The 16,646-nt window shown below is 51.7% G+C and overlaps 6 protein-coding genes and 1 non-coding gene across 7 annotated transcripts; 1 reads left to right on the top strand and 6 right to left on the bottom strand.

Moving 5' to 3' along the window:
• Window positions 1-711: 711 nt before the first annotated feature.
• M421DRAFT_343730 (carbohydrate esterase family 5 protein) lies at window positions 712-2,159 on the bottom strand. Its single transcript, XM_033589510.1, has 3 exons — window positions 1,570-2,159; window positions 1,107-1,521; window positions 712-1,032 (listed from the first exon to the last, which is right to left on the bottom strand). The coding sequence occupies exons 1-3, from the start codon at window positions 2,054-2,056 to the stop codon at window positions 1,011-1,013; spliced, it is 924 nt and encodes a 307-aa protein (XP_033451555.1). The 5' UTR covers window positions 2,057-2,159; the 3' UTR covers window positions 712-1,010.
• Window positions 2,160-6,901: 4,742 nt separating this feature from the next.
• Window positions 6,902-7,699, bottom strand: M421DRAFT_343712 (uncharacterized protein). Its single transcript, XM_033589509.1, has one exon. The coding sequence runs from the start codon at window positions 7,630-7,632 to the stop codon at window positions 7,045-7,047; it is 588 nt and encodes a 195-aa protein (XP_033451554.1). The 5' UTR covers window positions 7,633-7,699; the 3' UTR covers window positions 6,902-7,044.
• Window positions 7,700-9,354: 1,655 nt separating this feature from the next.
• On the top strand, window positions 9,355-10,515 carry M421DRAFT_417949 (Calycin-like protein). The gene is made up of 5 exons (XM_033591635.1): window positions 9,355-9,550; window positions 9,607-9,739; window positions 9,799-9,970; window positions 10,027-10,121; window positions 10,177-10,515. The coding sequence occupies exons 1-5, from the start codon at window positions 9,432-9,434 to the stop codon at window positions 10,255-10,257; spliced, it is 600 nt and encodes a 199-aa protein (XP_033451553.1). The 5' UTR covers window positions 9,355-9,431; the 3' UTR covers window positions 10,258-10,515.
• An 87-nt stretch (window positions 10,516-10,602) lies between these two features.
• Window positions 10,603-10,715, bottom strand: M421DRAFT_t33. The gene has a single exon. It is a non-coding gene; the product is annotated as a tRNA-Leu (tRNA).
• Window positions 10,716-11,974: 1,259 nt separating this feature from the next.
• Window positions 11,975-12,807, bottom strand: M421DRAFT_48097 (uncharacterized protein; the record flags this gene model as incomplete). The annotated part of the gene is made up of 2 exons (XM_033594738.1): window positions 11,975-12,217; window positions 12,274-12,807. Coding segments are annotated over 2 exons (777 nt in total), but the record flags the coding sequence as incomplete, so codon positions are not given.
• A 1,686-nt stretch (window positions 12,808-14,493) lies between these two features.
• Window positions 14,494-15,435, bottom strand: M421DRAFT_343629 (uncharacterized protein). The gene has a single exon (XM_033589507.1). The coding sequence runs from the start codon at window positions 15,392-15,394 to the stop codon at window positions 14,714-14,716; it is 681 nt and encodes a 226-aa protein (XP_033451551.1). The 5' UTR covers window positions 15,395-15,435; the 3' UTR covers window positions 14,494-14,713.
• Window positions 15,436-15,511: 76 nt separating this feature from the next.
• On the bottom strand, window positions 15,512-16,479 carry M421DRAFT_417946 (NAD(P)-binding protein). Its single transcript, XM_033591634.1, has one exon. The coding sequence runs from the start codon at window positions 16,398-16,400 to the stop codon at window positions 15,630-15,632; it is 771 nt and encodes a 256-aa protein (XP_033451550.1). The 5' UTR covers window positions 16,401-16,479; the 3' UTR covers window positions 15,512-15,629.
• Between the last annotated feature and the right edge of the window lie 167 nt (window positions 16,480-16,646).

Below are 16,646 nucleotides of genomic sequence, written 5' to 3'. Positions count from 1 at the left end.
CACCATTCTCTGTTCATTGGCGGGTATCTCACCGGCTCAGTCAAGTCGAGTGTGATGGCATTGGCTAGAGATTGATGTGAGACGAGAAACGCCGTGGTATAGGATCTCACCCCATGAGGCATGTGAGAGGCAGCATCGAAAGTACAGAGGGAGGTACTCGTTGCGCATCTGCTGATTCACATGAGCGAGGTAAAGGTACTGATTAGCACGATGATAGCCCCAACATCTTGCCTTCGCCCACTCGCATCCAAGTTCCGCTAATTTAGCATCACACACGATGCTGTAGATAGCACTGCGCAACACTGTTGCGGAAGTCAGCAAACAAGGCTTTCCACAGCATCCATGCACTGAACGTCTGGCAAGGTAAGGATACATGACATGTGTTCGAACTGTGAAAATGGCGATACTCACTCGAAGTGTTTTGAATTTTGTAAGATTGTCTCTAAATGAGTGATCGGACGCCGGTATACTATCCGTTGAGGTCATGTTAGCTTGGAGAAACGATTCTGGCGTCACGAGTCCAATAACGTTTGCGCACATGTTGAGGCGGCCTGCGAAGAAATCGAAGTCTGGTAGCTGTATGAACTCATTGATATTTTCCGGTCGATCCTGTCGACCGCTAAAGATTTATATGCTGCAATAGGAGTCGTAGAAAGGAATTCCTGCATGTCGGGTTGCAACGCCAATGCCATCATGGGCTGCCGGCCTTCCACCGACATCGCCATGCTTCGAAGTGTTGTACAAGCATCGCTAATATCAAAGAAGGGCACATAATTCTCCCAGACGCTGGGCGCCAAACTTCGGCTGCCGGCATTACGCCAAGCGCTTTCCAAGGCTCAAAAGGAGGTGACAGTTCTTGGAACCCGGTGGCGCAGCTCTTCTCATGTTCTGGTTGCAGCTGTGCGGCTTAGACAGTCTCGGCGGTGCTGACGGGTTGATACGAGGACAGTCGGGAAGAGGAGGTTCTCCACGTCATGATTCGGCGTACAAGAAAGCTGAAAAGTATGAGTTTAAAAGTCGCTGTACAAGTAACTATGTCGACGTCGAATGTCTTCAGTGATCTTGGTGGATCTGCTGGCTTCGCCTGGATTTTGGAGAGCACTCACAATAGCGCAACGACCATAGCGAAACCAATGACGAAGTTGCCGATGGGGTGCTTGATGCCGGCCTTCAGCCTGTCGCCCGCGCTTGGCTGATCGCCATCACCCTGGTTCTCGTCGTTGCTTGAGCTCCTGTTAGCAGCCTTCTTCGCAAGATCTGCGACCCAAGCCGATGCATCGTCGCTGTACTTGTCGAAGTAGCTCAGGTGAAATGACATGTCTGTGTTCTCGGTATGAGGCGCGCAGATGGGATCGCGGGGCTGGCAGTACTCGCGCAGAATGCCAGCGTCAGCGTAAGGCTTCAGGCCTGCGTTCTGTTCGGCCGTTCGAGGAGCGCCGCCGTCGCTGATTTCACCTCCACCAAATGTCCAGGTCTGGTTCGCCGAGCGGCGCGTTGGACCGTACATCAGGACTGCTGCAACTGCATAGTGTTAGTCGCGAATTGCCATACAGATACAGATATGCCTACTCTTCGAGCCAGGCGTAGTGGAGATGTCCATGGCTGGATTGCTCTCCTGCATACAGCCCCAAAGCTCACCACCTCCACCACCCACAATGTCGAGACCGACACTGCCGCCCTGGCTAAAGCCCATCAAGATAAGATGGCTGTCAGGACAACGCGCTGTGTAGTTGCGCATCTGCGCGGCGCCGTTCAGGGCACCCTCGTGTGCGCTCTTGCACCACCTTTCCCCACCATTCATAGCCGCATATTCGACATCTTCATATCCGCAGGCGTTCGGTGTGCTCTCGGTGTTGAACTGGTCGCAGACCTTCGCCACCGTCGAGATGACGTGGCCTGGGTATGGCGAGGTCGAGCCGCGGAGGAGGAAGTGATGGTACTGCTGGCAGTCGTTGGTCTTGAGCGTCTCGTACTGCGGGCAGTCCTCGAGCTTGGTGCAGACGGCGAGCGCTGTCGAGGCGTAGAGCCCGGCGAGGGCGAACGTCCGGGTGATCATGGTGTTGTTTGTGTGGATTGACGCGGGAAAGGGCGACTTGAAAGAAGGAAGCCGCGGAAGACTCAGAAAGGAAGACACCTGTAAATGCAAGATGCAATGCTCGCTGAAGTTGACGCGCTGTGCAATGCAGCTGGTACGAGCACGAAAGTGAAAGTGCAAGACGAGTGATATCCGGGTGTCAGAGTGGTACCCGCCTACTCTGGGTTGATGTGGGGACGACTTGCCTCAGGGCGAGGCAACGTTTCGAGGCGAAGTTTCACATCTCATGAATTACGGACGCTTTTGTTCCCGCCAAGCACGTCTGCCGCGTGCTTGTCCTTCGTGAGTGGTCGCTGTTTGGTGATGATTGTCGTAGGCCAAGCCACGTATTCGGTTAAGCGGCGCCTAGCGTGGGGGCTGGCGGAAGACAGCCACCCGCCGTGTCACTTTTTTAAGTCTCATTGCCGCACATCGCAAAGCACCCCGATGCTGCGCAAGCCTCAGCCCGGCTGCTCTTTGTCGCTAGGAAGACTGCCAGGGTCTTCAAACGAGCTTTGGATGACACTGTATCCGCCGTCAACAGCACAGAAGGAACCAGACAGGGTCTTATCTGATAAGCCGCGCGTCACGGCACTCTGTTCGACAAACTGATTTGATACATAGCCAATTCCCGCCTGATAGGTTGGTAGTCCTTCGACTTGCCATGTCGATTTCCGTTAAAAAAAACAAGTTATAGTTAGCGTTTCTCAAAAAAAAAAACCCCCCTTCCACCAACGAATGCACTGCATCTATCACCTTCAGTTGAGTTCCAAGTTTCCAAAGTGACCTTGTAAGATCGGCTAGAACGACTGTGTGACGAAGACCTTGGAAAGCTGATGCCGCCGCCATCTAACATCGCAAAGCCTACGTGCTGAGTCGAGGCTTCATTTCAGGGAAATGGGCTGAAGGTCCTGATCATCATGGTGCATGCGTCCAAAACTGCTACCGAAGGTAAGTGTGTCAACATCTACTCTCTGATACTACGGGCAGATGCTACGGCTCAACTAAAAGTTCGATTCTGTCTGAATGGTGATGGATATGAGTCAGACGATGAACATGTTCTTAAGGCATTTCTCAATGGCCTTGTTTAGACTGAAAATCTGCCTGAGCAGCTGCAAAATCTCTACCACGTCTCTCTACCACGTCGTCAAGTCTGTACTTGGATACTGCAACTGTGGAGAAAGCTTAGATCTGGGATGCAAGATGTGGTTTGGTATCAAGTCCGAGTCCAAAGAGTCGTGGAGAGAAGTATGGTCAAAGGGTGTGATTGAGCTCTGAAATCAAAGTTTGATGTTCGGGTAACTAACAAGAACGGGACTTATATTAGTGATGCAACATACTTCATGCGGTTTCTCAAGTAGTGGAGGAGCAATATTGGAGAAGAACATCAGCGAGACAAACAAGATGCCCGGGGAATTGGCATTAGGAGCAAAGTGAGGGAGCTGATATAGGAAAGCCTGCTAAATGAAATCCGAGACTACCAGCATGCAGCTTATGAACACTCTTGAGACATTTTTCCTAGCATGCTGGTTGCATTCATTGCATCATCGAATTCTTGGTTGTGACGCGACTCACCTTCACTTCGCGTCTACCTGAGGCGCTAGCAAGGACATAGCGTCCATCGCTGCCTCCAAGCACTGATCCGCAACAACTCTAGCTACTCCCTTCTACCACACCACAGCAATGACAGAGCAAACCCAAGAAAGCGCGTTCCTGCGCCTTCCTGGAGGCACGCACCAGGCACTTCACTCTGCTACGCTACTCTTGATTGCAACAGTTAGCTAGCACCTCTCGCGCAGAGCCCTGAAACCGCATACACCATTTCGTCGTCGAACAAAATTCCGTCTCCCTGTACTGCCGTCACGACAGAACTGCCGCCACCGGCCCGCTCGACTCGAAATACACCGTCAAGTGCCGACAGTACTTCGCCCTCACCCAAGTGTCGCGCGAGGTGCGGGCCGAATTCCTGCCGCACTATCAGGCGAGAAGCGAGTTTTGCATTTCGCACACAGAAACTGCGCGCTATGAAGAGACCTTTACATTCCAGTGTGGCGAGAGACGCTGAACTTCGGCTTGGTATCGACATCAACGCAGAACCTGGGGAACGCACCGCCAAGCTTATGCCGTTTCTTTACTGGATTCGAGAAACACGAAGACTTCGCGCCAGATTGGTCTCATCAACGGCAGCATTCAACAGTGAGCGGGCAGAATTTTACTGGCCGGGCGCACTGTCAGCTCATCTCAACGAGAGCGCCTTTCGAGCATGTGTTATAGAGGTTGTAAGCGCGATGAGTCTCCACTACAGAAGCGGCGACTTCCTAGAGATATAGTTCAGTATTAAAGCAGAACATGCCGAACCTTGGATGGACAGATGGACAGGACATTTTACCTTCCCGTTGGACGCTAAACCACTTTTAGAAGAAGGGGAGTGGAAACTTAGAGCGGGTTTGAGTGCAGACTTCATGTGGAACTGTGTCTGGCTGGTGGTCGGGGAAGGAGGTAGAACAGAGGCATGAATGAGGATGGTCGTTAACACGCGATGCATGCACTGTTCTGGTCAATCTTTTTAATATTACATAGCACTGAACAAAGTTTGTAGTGAGCATTACTACAGTATACATTACCTGAACTGAGATTGCACTTGCTTTATTGCAGTATCTTTGACACGCGCTTGCTTTCATCTCGTCGTCCGATGGATGTGATCATGTTGCCCACTGCTACCCCGCGGCAATAAGCCGTTGTCTCGATCTCGCTAACCTCGCATGGCACGTCTCTTTCCCCCATAACAACTATGCCCATCCACACGCCCTCTTTACGGTAAGGGAGCTATTTTGCACCTGTGCTGAGGGCACACGAACCCGAGTCAGAACCCATCTTGTCCTGATTGTGTCGATATCCAGTCACTTGTAAAATTCGCGAGGGCAATGCCGGGGCTTCGAGATCAAATATGCACTTGGTGGCATAATCAAACAGACGGAGACGACCAGAACCTTTGGTTTCGTTCTTAACCCAAAAGCTCATCCAACTATCAGGCGCTACATCGAACATAAAGTGGGCCGAGATTGAGATTGTGCTGTGATGAGAAGAGCTGCGATATCTTCCTGGGCACCAAGGCTGAGTTTTGGGAGGAGCGAACGGCGCCATGGTCTCCGAGTTTGTACACAAGCACTTCCCAGTATACAGACCAGGAACCTTTGGCTTCTCGTGCGGCGATAGATGAGTGACTCAATGATTTCGGCTTGAGTAGATGTGGTGCTTGCAGGACTTTCGCGGTCCGTCGTGTGGAGTGCGTGTCCAAAGCTGAGGGGGTGCGGGACGTGACGTTCGGGCTAAGACAGCATGAATCTGGTCCAGTTTTCGTGATATATAGAATGCCACAGAATTATTGCAGAGAAGGCGAGAAGGAAAAAGGCGTCAGCCTTCTGGGGAGTGAGCAGGACTGCAACGATAGATTGATGCATCATTTGCTCAAGAGAATGGATCAAACGTATCCTGTTGGCATGTGTGAGCGCACATAAATAAGAGGAAGGAAAGAGCTTTTGCCAAAGCTAGAGCGTTGTGCAGCTGAAATGGCTTGTTGAGCTGAAGAAGGGATGACGGCCAATCACGACCTGGAGAGGCGTCACACGTCTGCTGTGCTCTTCGAAGGATCCGATCAGCAGCGCGTGGTATGCTTTCGGCGCGAAAAGCTACAGTGAGACGTCGAAGGTGCGAGCTGTCATTTCAAGAGAAGACTGATCATGGCTTGACTCGGTGTCGCGCGTGTGAAGGACTTGTGAAGGACTTGTGAGGCGCCTTTGTAGCGCCATCTAGATGTCGCTGATGCATGTGCACATGGGTAAGCACATCAGCACCATGATGTTCGATCAGATAAAGAAAATACAACGTCAGCGACACAAGAAGGGTGGACGGTGCTACCGAGTCTCTTGGGTTGTGGAAAAGACCGGTCACAACCTTTGAAGATTGGGCATCTTTAGCAGTGAATTGCGTGAAATTTATAGGTTAATAGAGCTTCTTGAGACTAGGGATCAGGTGTTTTGTTACATCCAGCTTTGTTCGTGACATGAGAGCGAGTCTATAGTCCAGACGACGCGTGTGGTGCGAAGCGGGGCAACCGCTCGGCTCTTTGCCAGCCTTCTTTTGCGGAACGTCGTTTTGCGTCTTGCACTCCCAGCTCATCAACGTTTGATCAAGATTGACCACCAAGTCCACCTCACCAGCACTGTAAACAGGTGTGACTGACACTGGAAAATCCACGAGTATGGGTGACGGGCCGACGACACAGGCCATGTCCCTGCAATTTCACGCTCACAAACCGCGCCTGTTGACATCGAGACAGGTCAGTCCCATCTTCAAAGGAATAGATATGCACGAAGTTCCTGCCGGTCCGTCTCGAGGCCACATTCCAGCCTTTATCTCCAAACCTTCTCGGGATCGCACCTTTTCTAATCGCAGGACTTCGTTTCATGCATTCAATAGAACAAAGACACAAACGCCTCGTTCCCAACGTGCCTGAGGCTTTCTTTCAAGACGATGCGGCCTTGGTTTTTCCTTCGATAAAAATCCAATACCACCCTTGCCGAAGGTGCTTGCAGGATTCTTGGGTTTCGTAGTGCATAGTACGTGCCTAAGGGTGACTGGTGGACGCTCAAGACCTGTCTTCCATTGCGCAGAGGATGAAGCCGAGAAGCAGCTTGCGCTGCTCTTTTGCATCTGGGATATTTTTCATCACACTCTGGCGGTCGGTACTGAAGCGGAGCAGTATGGCACTCACATATTCCGTGAGGACAACATACTGGCATTTGGTAATGCTTGAGTACTTTTTCGCTTATTTGAGCTGCTTGGTGCAGCTGTACTCTCGCCTCAGCACCTTGGATGGATCGTCGCGGAAAGGTTGTAAGTCTTTGTCGAGCTCGAACCTTGCATATATGACGGCCCTGAATTTTGAAAGATCGAGATACCCGGCCTGCTTACACTCGACCAGCGCAACGATACTGTGTTCTTCTGGATACCACGGCCATATTCACTCTCAGATCGCTGAGCCCAACTTCAGCTCTGATCACGGGTTCTCCGGGATGCTTGAGCTGAACGGCACGACTGACCGGGTTGACCAGATTTGTTCTCCCATGCGCGACTGCGTCCGCTTCGTTGTGAATTTCAATCGTTGGCTCTGGCTCGGTGGACGACAGGGCGTCCAGCTGAGTGCCATGTTGCTTTATATAGCGGTTCGCTGCAGATGTACAGCGCAATGCGTTGTAGTGCCAAAGCAAATTTGGAGGGCGTGCGTCTTCGACCCTCTTGGAAGAAGCCTTTTTCTGGTCTGACGAACCAGAAGTCACGACGACTGCGGGCGGTGGCGCAGTGCTCAGACTTGAGAGCAAGCTATGTAAAGTGGCCATATCTGCTGGACATGCGATTGGGGTGACGGGGTTGAGGAGAAGTTGCGCAGAAATTTTCTTGCAAAGTGAACGTGAAGTCTCGCCCCAATCGCCTGCTTCGTCTTCGCCAATCGACTTTGGGAAGTGGGAGCTGGACGGCTGCCACATCCAGCGTAGCATTGTAACAGACAATGTGCTCACGTAAGTACATACAGGGGACTGCGAATGCTATATTTTATAATCTAAACTTCCTCTCCATCTTATTGCTGTTGTATCAAGCGAACCTACTCTGTTGGGTACCTAGGCAGACCAAGCTCACTCCCTGGGTCCCTCTCGACTTTCACGTACTTTCCACCATCTCCTCCGTTGCCACATGTCTCCCACATCCATTCAGTGGCTTCCTGTCACTGCGGCAGCCACCCGCGCAAACTCCAGCCATCTGTTCCAGCCCAATAATAGCGAGGATTGGGGTGCTTCAGCTCAGGCGGGCTTCAGCCTGCAAGCTTATACACACAGGATTCACCGTAGTCGATGATGCAGATTCGCAGCGGCCTGTCGCTAGACCAAGACTTCGGAGAGGGCGAGCTGATGATGATGTTCCTTCGCGCGAAATCGTCGTGCTCCACTCCGGCTACCCTGATGTCGGTGTCGACTTCTACGATTCTGCGCATGAGCCCATATTTTCTCTACAGTGTCGAAGTCCTGCGATCGCAGATCTGACGTTTGTAGACCCACCACGTTTTCAAGTAGTATAAGGTGAATTTCTCGGTCTACACGTTGGTTATTGATGATGAGCGAGATCTCAGCAGTCCAGGCATCGCGATACTTGGGCGCAACATTACCATCTAACTTTGCCTCTTGCAGTGCGGTTTATGCTGCAACCTAATTCAGATAGTCATCCTCAGCCTCAGTCGCAACGTCAATCTTTGTTTCCGGCGAGAAGAGATAGTGAAAGCGGTAGAGCAGGGGGTCGAAAAATTTTGCGATCTGATGGTCGATAGTAAGGATCACTTGTGCGCCACATTGATGCCCTGTTCTGATGGACTCTTTGATTGTGATTTGACGGAGGGTTTGCATGTGCACGATGCCGGGCTCTGGAGGGTTCTGCATACACCACTGCAACTGAGATGCATTGCTTGGAACATGTCTCTCTGCGACTTCCACTTTGCCGTCATCAGAATCGTAGTTTAATCTGTGAGTGGGACGCGGCGCTCTATGACTCTTCAGAAGGAAGGATTGGCCCGACGCGTATAATTTCGCTGCATCACGAGGGGGGAGTTTGGTGTAGTAAATTGCATGTTAGCTACAGGTGACGTGGTGGTTGATGTGGGTGATTGATGGCGTGCTGAAGTCGGGGAGTTTGTGTGCAACTTCGTACCTACGAAACCGTGCATACGATGCCAAGCCAAGTCAAAAGCGGGACTTTTTAAAAAATCCGTCAATCGCGCACCCCGAACTTCACGCTAAAGTGCCCAACAATCGGTGCTCGCAAACGCAAAGTTGTGTATCGAGGACCCTGCACTCACCTTTCCGGTAGCCTCCGCTACCACAAACCGCTCCAGGGTGAGGTTCCGCCGCTTGGCGCCTGCCGCCCATCGCCCGCGGCGTCTCTCCTCCCTTTCCAACTATACTGTTGGCTCGGGCAGGAACTCGGCAGTGCGCATATCATGATGAGAACTTAGGACGACTGTCTGGTCTGGAAGTGGAGTGGCTTGTCATGACGCGAAGCACAAATGACGTAGGTGGTGGGAAACGATTTACCAGCCACTTTTGTCGCGCTTCGCTCCGCTTTGGGAAATTGTGGCCTTTGTGGGGTAATAGCTTACTCTGGGCAAAGTGCGGTGGGATCTTGGTCGATCTACGTAGACGGTAAGCCAGGGTGTATAACTACACAGGTCTATCTTCAATTTGAGCCGCATAACATCATAAGCAATATCCGAATCAGACTCACCCCTCACCCATCCTTCACCAATACCACCATGCGCGTCCAGACTACCATCGCAGCCTTGACTTCAGTCGCCTCAGGCCTTCTGACGCCCCGTCAATCCAACGACACCGCCACCGCAGCACCAAATGTTGCAGCCGCGCAATACGATGGGTGAGTAAAGCACCAAATCTCGTGTTTACTATTCGTCTCAATCTGAAATGTCAAAGGTCGTGCTTCTACCCTGTTCCAGATCCCAAGTTCAACCTCGTAGCCTACCTTGGAACCTGGTATCAAGTCGCTGGTACACCCTTTGGCCCAACAGCAGGGGCCAGCTGCGTGACTGCAAACTACCAGCTCAACGTGCGTGAACCTCGGTCCGGCTACCTAAGCACCATGAACGACAGCTAACGTTCCCATAGGACAATGGCACTGTGCGTGTTCTCAACACAGCAACAGTAGGTCCTCAGTCTGTCAACATCGTTGGCACGGCTACTCCAGTTGATGCTGCGTACGGCGCTGGTGGCGCGTTCGTGGTCAGCTTTCCCGGTACACCTGGTGCCGAGTGCCCGGGACCGAACTACATTGTGCAGGGTACGTCCGCTCCTTTAGAAGTCACAAACGGCATAGCAAGCTAAAGGATTGATCAGACTATGCCATCGAATGGGCCATCGTGCAGACACAGAATTGGACCACATTGTACATCCTGAGCAGAGAGCGCCAGCCTACTACTGCAAGTATTGACGTAAGTAGATGAGGTTACGATGCGTGGGGGTTTGTGTACTGACTTTGATGTGTAGGCGTGGATCGAGCGTGCGGTGGCTTTCGGCGCTGATGCATCGGCGATATCGAAATTTAACCAGACTGGCTGTGACGCGTAGAGGTGTACCATGACGGCTTCAGCTAATATCTTCTTGGTGATTTTCGCGGCGGGGAGTAATGAAGAGCCAGATGTCAGCATGTATGAAAAGTCTACTATTTTCTTCTCCTGATAGCCTCGCGCTGACTGGCATCCGTGCACCATGGGAAGACATTCCGCAGCGAATGGACAGATAACTAGACGATATCATACCGTCAATAATTCAATCAGGCAACGCAAAACCATCAGATGAATGCAGGAAATTCTTTACAAGCTCAGGAGGTGAATCTAAGCATACTCTGGGTGGTCTGGAACGCTATCTTTAAAAAAAAGATCCTGGGGTGCTTGACTTTCGTCAAACGAATGCTGATGAGGACGGGACTCGAACCCGCGCCACTTTCGTGACCAGGAAGCTGATTGCTCAGCAGTGCTAAGGAGAGGACCTTAACCTGGCGCCATAACCAACTCGGCCACCTCACCGTTTCTTTTGATGTGAAGTCTCTAGCAAAGATATTACTTATAGACTAGTGAAAACTTACTCGCTCTCATTCGCTCATGCGGCTCACCCTTGATGGCATATTTTCCCATACTAGAAGATACTTGGCTTTCATGCATCATTTCCTGGTCTGGTAATCCAAGACGTTCTTCAGTATGCGAGACCAAAAACACCTACGCATATCATCAGGCCAGCATACTGCATGCATTCGCCATGTAGATGCTCGATAAGGATAAGATGTACGGCTCGTGTCTGTACCTCTTGTTGTCCATTTGCGCCGATGCGTGCCGTGATATCGGCTGTCCAGGACCCATAGAAGGCTGGCGTGACCTCTTTGGCGGCTGTCGACGTCTCGAGCTGTTGGTAGGCTGCAGTCTTACGACTGTAATCGCCTCGTGCGGGCTGTGTAACACTATAGTCAACGCCAGTATTGTTGTCGCGATAATAGAGAGGGTTGTATATCTTGGCCACAGTCTCACCATTCACGGCCACGATCTGCGCGTCGCGCTTACTCTCAATCCTGATGATTGACTTGATCTTCAACTCCTTTCTGATGCTAGCGGGGATGCGACTATCGTTCTGCGTATCGGAGATAGTGTTCGACTCACGACATAGACTGCCAACGGTCCAAGCTAACTGTCAGATATATAGACGTCTCTTGGCCATATTTGCCGTTCTAGACCGAGGAACTGGTGTGCCTGGGACAAGCAGCGCATGCTCTTGCATACGTGTAAAGCCTCGCGTCTGTGTATCAGCGTGACTTATTACACAACGCTCATCATACGGCTACTCTGATAAAAGCTCGATGCATATGTATCCTGCAGGCATTTTCGTTACTTGCAAACCCTGTTCTGCTACGCCGAGCCGGATAATCGTGGCGGCTCGTTGTCCAGACTGTGATGCTCGTAAAACGAACTACAATCAATGATTGACAGGACGCTGTGAAATGAACTTGCATTGTCAGCCGCGCCGAACGAAGCTTGGATACGTCGAGAAACGCGGCCGTGCCGAGGTACCGGTACGTTCCTGGATGGTGCCGGATCAAGAATTCGGACGGTCCCTGGGACCACTGCATGCACTTGTGACAGATTATTGCGAATGGACTTGGCAGCTGGTATCGTAAGTTGAGGAGGACCGTTACTCATCTAAAGACTGGTCGTTCATCAGTCGTGACACCCATCTTCTGCACCTGAACGGCCATTGAAGGTGCTGGAGGCGGTCCCCCCTGCTGCACAGGCTGCACAGGCTGCACATGATGGTAAGGCTGCGGTGCCCACTGCGATGGACCTTGGGCATATGGCCCTGGAGCATAGGATCCAAGAGGCCCACCCTGCTGAAGCTCGTATGCATTATTGAAACCGGCATAACGGCCCTTGCCACCACAAAGCCACTTGACACCACCTCGTTGGCATATAATGATCCAGAGGCTGCCGAGGAAAAGGAGCGCGAAAATGGCCATGGGTATGAGCAGGAACCTGGTAGCCTTCTACAAACTTGTCAGCACCGTCGCTGCAGCAGACAATCAGCACCACGGGGACATACTGCTGTCCCACACGCAGTTCCTGCCCACCCTTCATTGGGGTAGAAGCGCTCAATCTGACAAGACCAGGTCTCGCGAGTGTATTCTTGACCCTGCTTCTGCACATCTTCGTAGCTTCGCCAGCCCTCGTTGCCTTGCAATGAACTCGCCCATCCAAATACACCAAGACTCAGCCCAACCAAGACGATATTGCCGATCGCTGCAGCCCACGCCCAACCCCTCTGACGTCCATGCGTGCCCTCCACCTTCCTCAGTTCCCAAATGCCAAACGCATCGAATACGGACACAATGTATGCCGCAACACAGACACCTATTATAGCCCACGATGGCGCCCGATTGATGCGCACAGTCACAGCTGTATTCGCAGTCGAAGACGGGTCGGTCACATTGGGGCCGTTGAGGTAAATCAAGTATGCGCCATTTCGCCAGTCGCGGCCGGTTTGCTCAAGGAGGAGAGACTTGGATATCCGTTCGAGAACGAATACCAGAACCGAGACTGGGAATAACAGGAGCACTGTTGGCGCAAGGAGGAGAATTGTGCGCATTGCGATCGTCCTTGCAGCGGTGCTGCGCGTCGAGGTCGAAGTTCGAGGTCAAGCTGTCAAAATGTCGCGGAACTACGATCAATGTGAGCGCAACATGCTGGCAATATCGTGCCGCTTTAGAGGGGCCTAAGGGTGGTGTGAACGGCCTATTATTATTAGGTTGTACAGTGTGGACGAGATGCGCGGGAGGCCTTGAAGGCGCGCATTCAGTAGTCAGAATTGGCGCATCTACGTAAGCCTTGGCATTCATGGCACGAATAGATGCCCAACACTATTATTAGGTATTGATTGGTAAGAGACGCCGTGTAGGTATTGGGGTTATCGAGACAGTCTGTGTTCAGGACGATGATGACGGCAACTTTGGCCTCGGGTCGCGAAGACGCGTGAACGCGCTCGCACGTGCACAACGACGTACCTAGGGGCTAGTTCACAAAGAAAAAGGCTCGGTCTTGTGCACTCACGAGCGTCTCGGCGATGCTGAGATTCATTATGGAAATATTCATTCTAAGATGATAGACTCAAACTCGATCAGATCCCATATCTGGCCGTGCATTAATCCCTGAATGAAGCATTCGCACACGAGCTTACCGGTATACTGGCCGTAGGTCCTTGGATGATGGTCTCAAGATAAACGGCACCAGCGCGCCAGTGAAGATGTAATACACATCGTCAATCTGAACCAGGGACCAAGATGCTTTGCCTATTTTCCCACCGTGAGTCAAAAAGAGCGCCTTCTCCTGTGCAAACATGTCTGTCGCACGCTGCCGGCACGCTCGGCCTCATGAGACTCAAGCCTCCCCTGAGCCACGAGCTCCTATTGATTGGATCACGTGATCGTTTCCTTTCTTCTTTACATAGACATGTATCATCTCATCAATCGCAAAGACAGTGGTCACACAGAATCAATCACCGGAATAGTTGCCCTCTAGCTCGTCACAACTTCCAGATCATCCATCATGTTGTGAGCCCCCGCAACATACGCATCAGAGAGCCCTGGTAGATGCCGGCTGCGCACATAAAATTCGGGAACTCTGAGCGTACAATCATACAGTAGCCTTTGAAGACGTCCTGTAGCCAGACTACCCACCGGTTACTTTCTATCTGCATCCAGCAGCATCACCATGAAGAAGGTGCGGCTGATTGTAGACGGAAGTTGTGGTCTCTCTGCTGCGATAGCGGCCTCTCTTCAGAACTCATGAGTCGCGGGTTCGTTCGTCGATCTGCCACATGCCTGGATCGCGCTGCACGTTGAATTGGAAATTGTTCTCCCATAGAGGGCAGTTGATGGAAGAGCCAGAAATCTCAAAAGACCTGTCACTGGGTTGTGTCGCTAAAAGACTAGTCCAATTCGTTAGTATCGCCCCAGACTACGAGATGACTGCATAGTTGTTCCTGAAGCGCTTATGGAACTTGACTCTCAGCTCACAATAGATGTCATCGCACGCTCTTCAGGGATGTAGGATCGATATTCTGTGGAATCCGCCCCTTGAAATCGCGTCTTAGACGAATGACCTGGGCCGTGTATCAATGAGCCCCTTTTTCAAGCACTGTAATCCCTTGTGGATGTGGTTTGATGATGTGGGCGTGCAGTTGGTCGGGTTGCGGAGAGGTACTGGCGAGCTGTGACTTCGCTCCCGCTGACAGGTGTGCGACTTCTGCGACTTCTTTCGTTAACGATCTTGCATGTAATGTGTTTGAATTTGAAGGAGGCCACATAGCCTGCCGAATCGTTCCCTTCCGAAGGTAGTCCTGTATCGAAGTCGCTATCGAGATACTAGGTTTCCTCACACCTTTAGTTCTCGAAGGGTTGTCGCATCTTCAGTCCCCCCAGGAGCTATATCCTGTCCAATTCTACTCAATCATGATAGTGCTAGGCTCAAACTTGTCTAGTAGCTCACTACCCATCACACCATGGATGTAGCACACCATGGATGTAGCACCCTTCAACTAGTCTATATCGACCACCGTTGCCTGGGGTCAAAAGGAACGTGACTGATGCTTCCATGATGATAAGGCCGACGTGTCCAACTCTTGTCAGAAAAAGACATTTATGAAAGGTACCATCGTTGAGGAAATCTGCGACCCGAGTTGCATGTCGAAGATGCCGTTCGGTCACAATGTCTTCGGAAAAAACATCTTTTTTGTTAAGCAACGCGAGCATAACACGACGATATGCTTGAATGTAGGAATGATGGCAGTTATCCGTGATAAAAAACAAAGAAAAATGGTTGCATGCTAAAGAAAGCGTGAAGTCTTGCCTCGGCTTCTCTCTGACTTCGAAAATGTCCAAGTGCGTCTGCAAGGTTTCTCGTGATGAGTACCACCGGATCATCGCATCGTATGTTGACGGCATCCTCAGGATTGCCCCAGCCGTACGAGATCTTCGAGCATCGCCTGGGTGATTCATAAGACGGACTTCCAAACGGCAAACGACGTCGTCCTTGTCGTCTCCGGGCTGCAAAACGAGAACTCTGATGTAGCCAGTCTGTGGGAGTGGTTCGTATATGGCGCGTAGATTCTCTTGCTCCGTCTTCTTCTTCTGCGGGTTGATGGCTTTTCGAGATTTGCATTTGTGCATGATCACACAACGAACTGTTGTCGAGGTAAGATGCGTTGATGAGGTTTGCGTAAAGTAGAGACAAGAAGGAATTGGAAGGCATCAGGCTGAACGTTAGCAATTATATGCACGTCAGCCGCACCTACTAACCTCACTGACAGGGATCTAAACCACCCCCGGCAACCTCGTAATAGCTTTCAACTCACCCAGACGTCCACACGTAGGCTCAGACACAATACTCGATGCATTTCACAGCTCAAGACAGCCACCGATATAACCAAGGGAAAAAGGAAAACAACAAACCCTGCCCTATCGCCAGCGGCGCCCCCCACTCAAACCCTGCCTTTCTCCCCTCCTTCAGTACCACACTGACATGTTTCCCTTCCCACTCACCTCCAGAATCCGCAACCTCGATCATCCCCGCCGCCAGATCCAGAAAACTGATGAATGTCTGCTGCTTCGTCTCGCTCAACTCATGTCCCTGCTGCACGTCGTGTGTCAACCCGCCGGGCATGACGAAGGTCAGGTCGAGCCAATCCTCATGCTGCCGAAGATAGCGCTCGGCAGCAGCCAGGTCGTCGTAGATGTGCGCGTTGGCGGTGTACATGATGCTGTGCACGAACGAGGGGGCGCCGCGCCAGAATTTGTCGTCGAGGGAGGCGGAGCTGAGGATTACGAGGCGCGGAGCTTTGAAGGCTGTGTCTTGGGTCTTCAGGGACTGTAAGGCGGAGACGACGGCTTTTGCCGTGTCCATGGAGACGCTGACGCCGGGTATGTTTACGCTGACAGCTACAGTGAGGAAGACGGCGCGCGTGTCTTTGAGGCATGACGCGAGGTTGGAGGTATCGGTGATGGAGCCTTCGAAGACGCTGATGTTGGAATTTGAGGCGAGAGGCGGGTAGGCCTTCTCTAGCTTTGAGCGCGAGCGGACCAGGACGTTGATCTTATTCTTTGGGTTCTCGCCGAGTAGCTGGAGGATGCTGCCACCGGTCTGACCGGTGGCTCCAAGGATTGCGTATGCTGACATTGGAACTCTGCAGTGTTGATTTCAAGAGCCGTGTGAAGTAATTACCCAGCGATATGAGTAGGATGAACCCAGACTAAGTACTTCGAAGCACGACAAGCGCATACAGTAAGGTACGATTCAAGCGGTCAATCATGGCCGAGAAATTCTCTGCAAAGAATGCCCATACATCACAATAACACACATGCCCCATCATCTAGACCATGCATTCGGCCCGCAAGTGCAATCTTCGATGGTTCAGGAACGGTT

This window comes from Didymella exigua, assembly GCF_010094145.1.
Source record: "Didymella exigua CBS 183.55 unplaced genomic scaffold M421scaffold_6, whole genome shotgun sequence".
Lineage (NCBI taxonomy): Eukaryota > Fungi > Ascomycota > Dothideomycetes > Pleosporales > Didymellaceae > Didymella > Didymella exigua.
The sequence above is the reverse complement of the archived record's forward strand: the minus strand, read 5'-3'. Positions and strand labels throughout refer to the sequence as shown.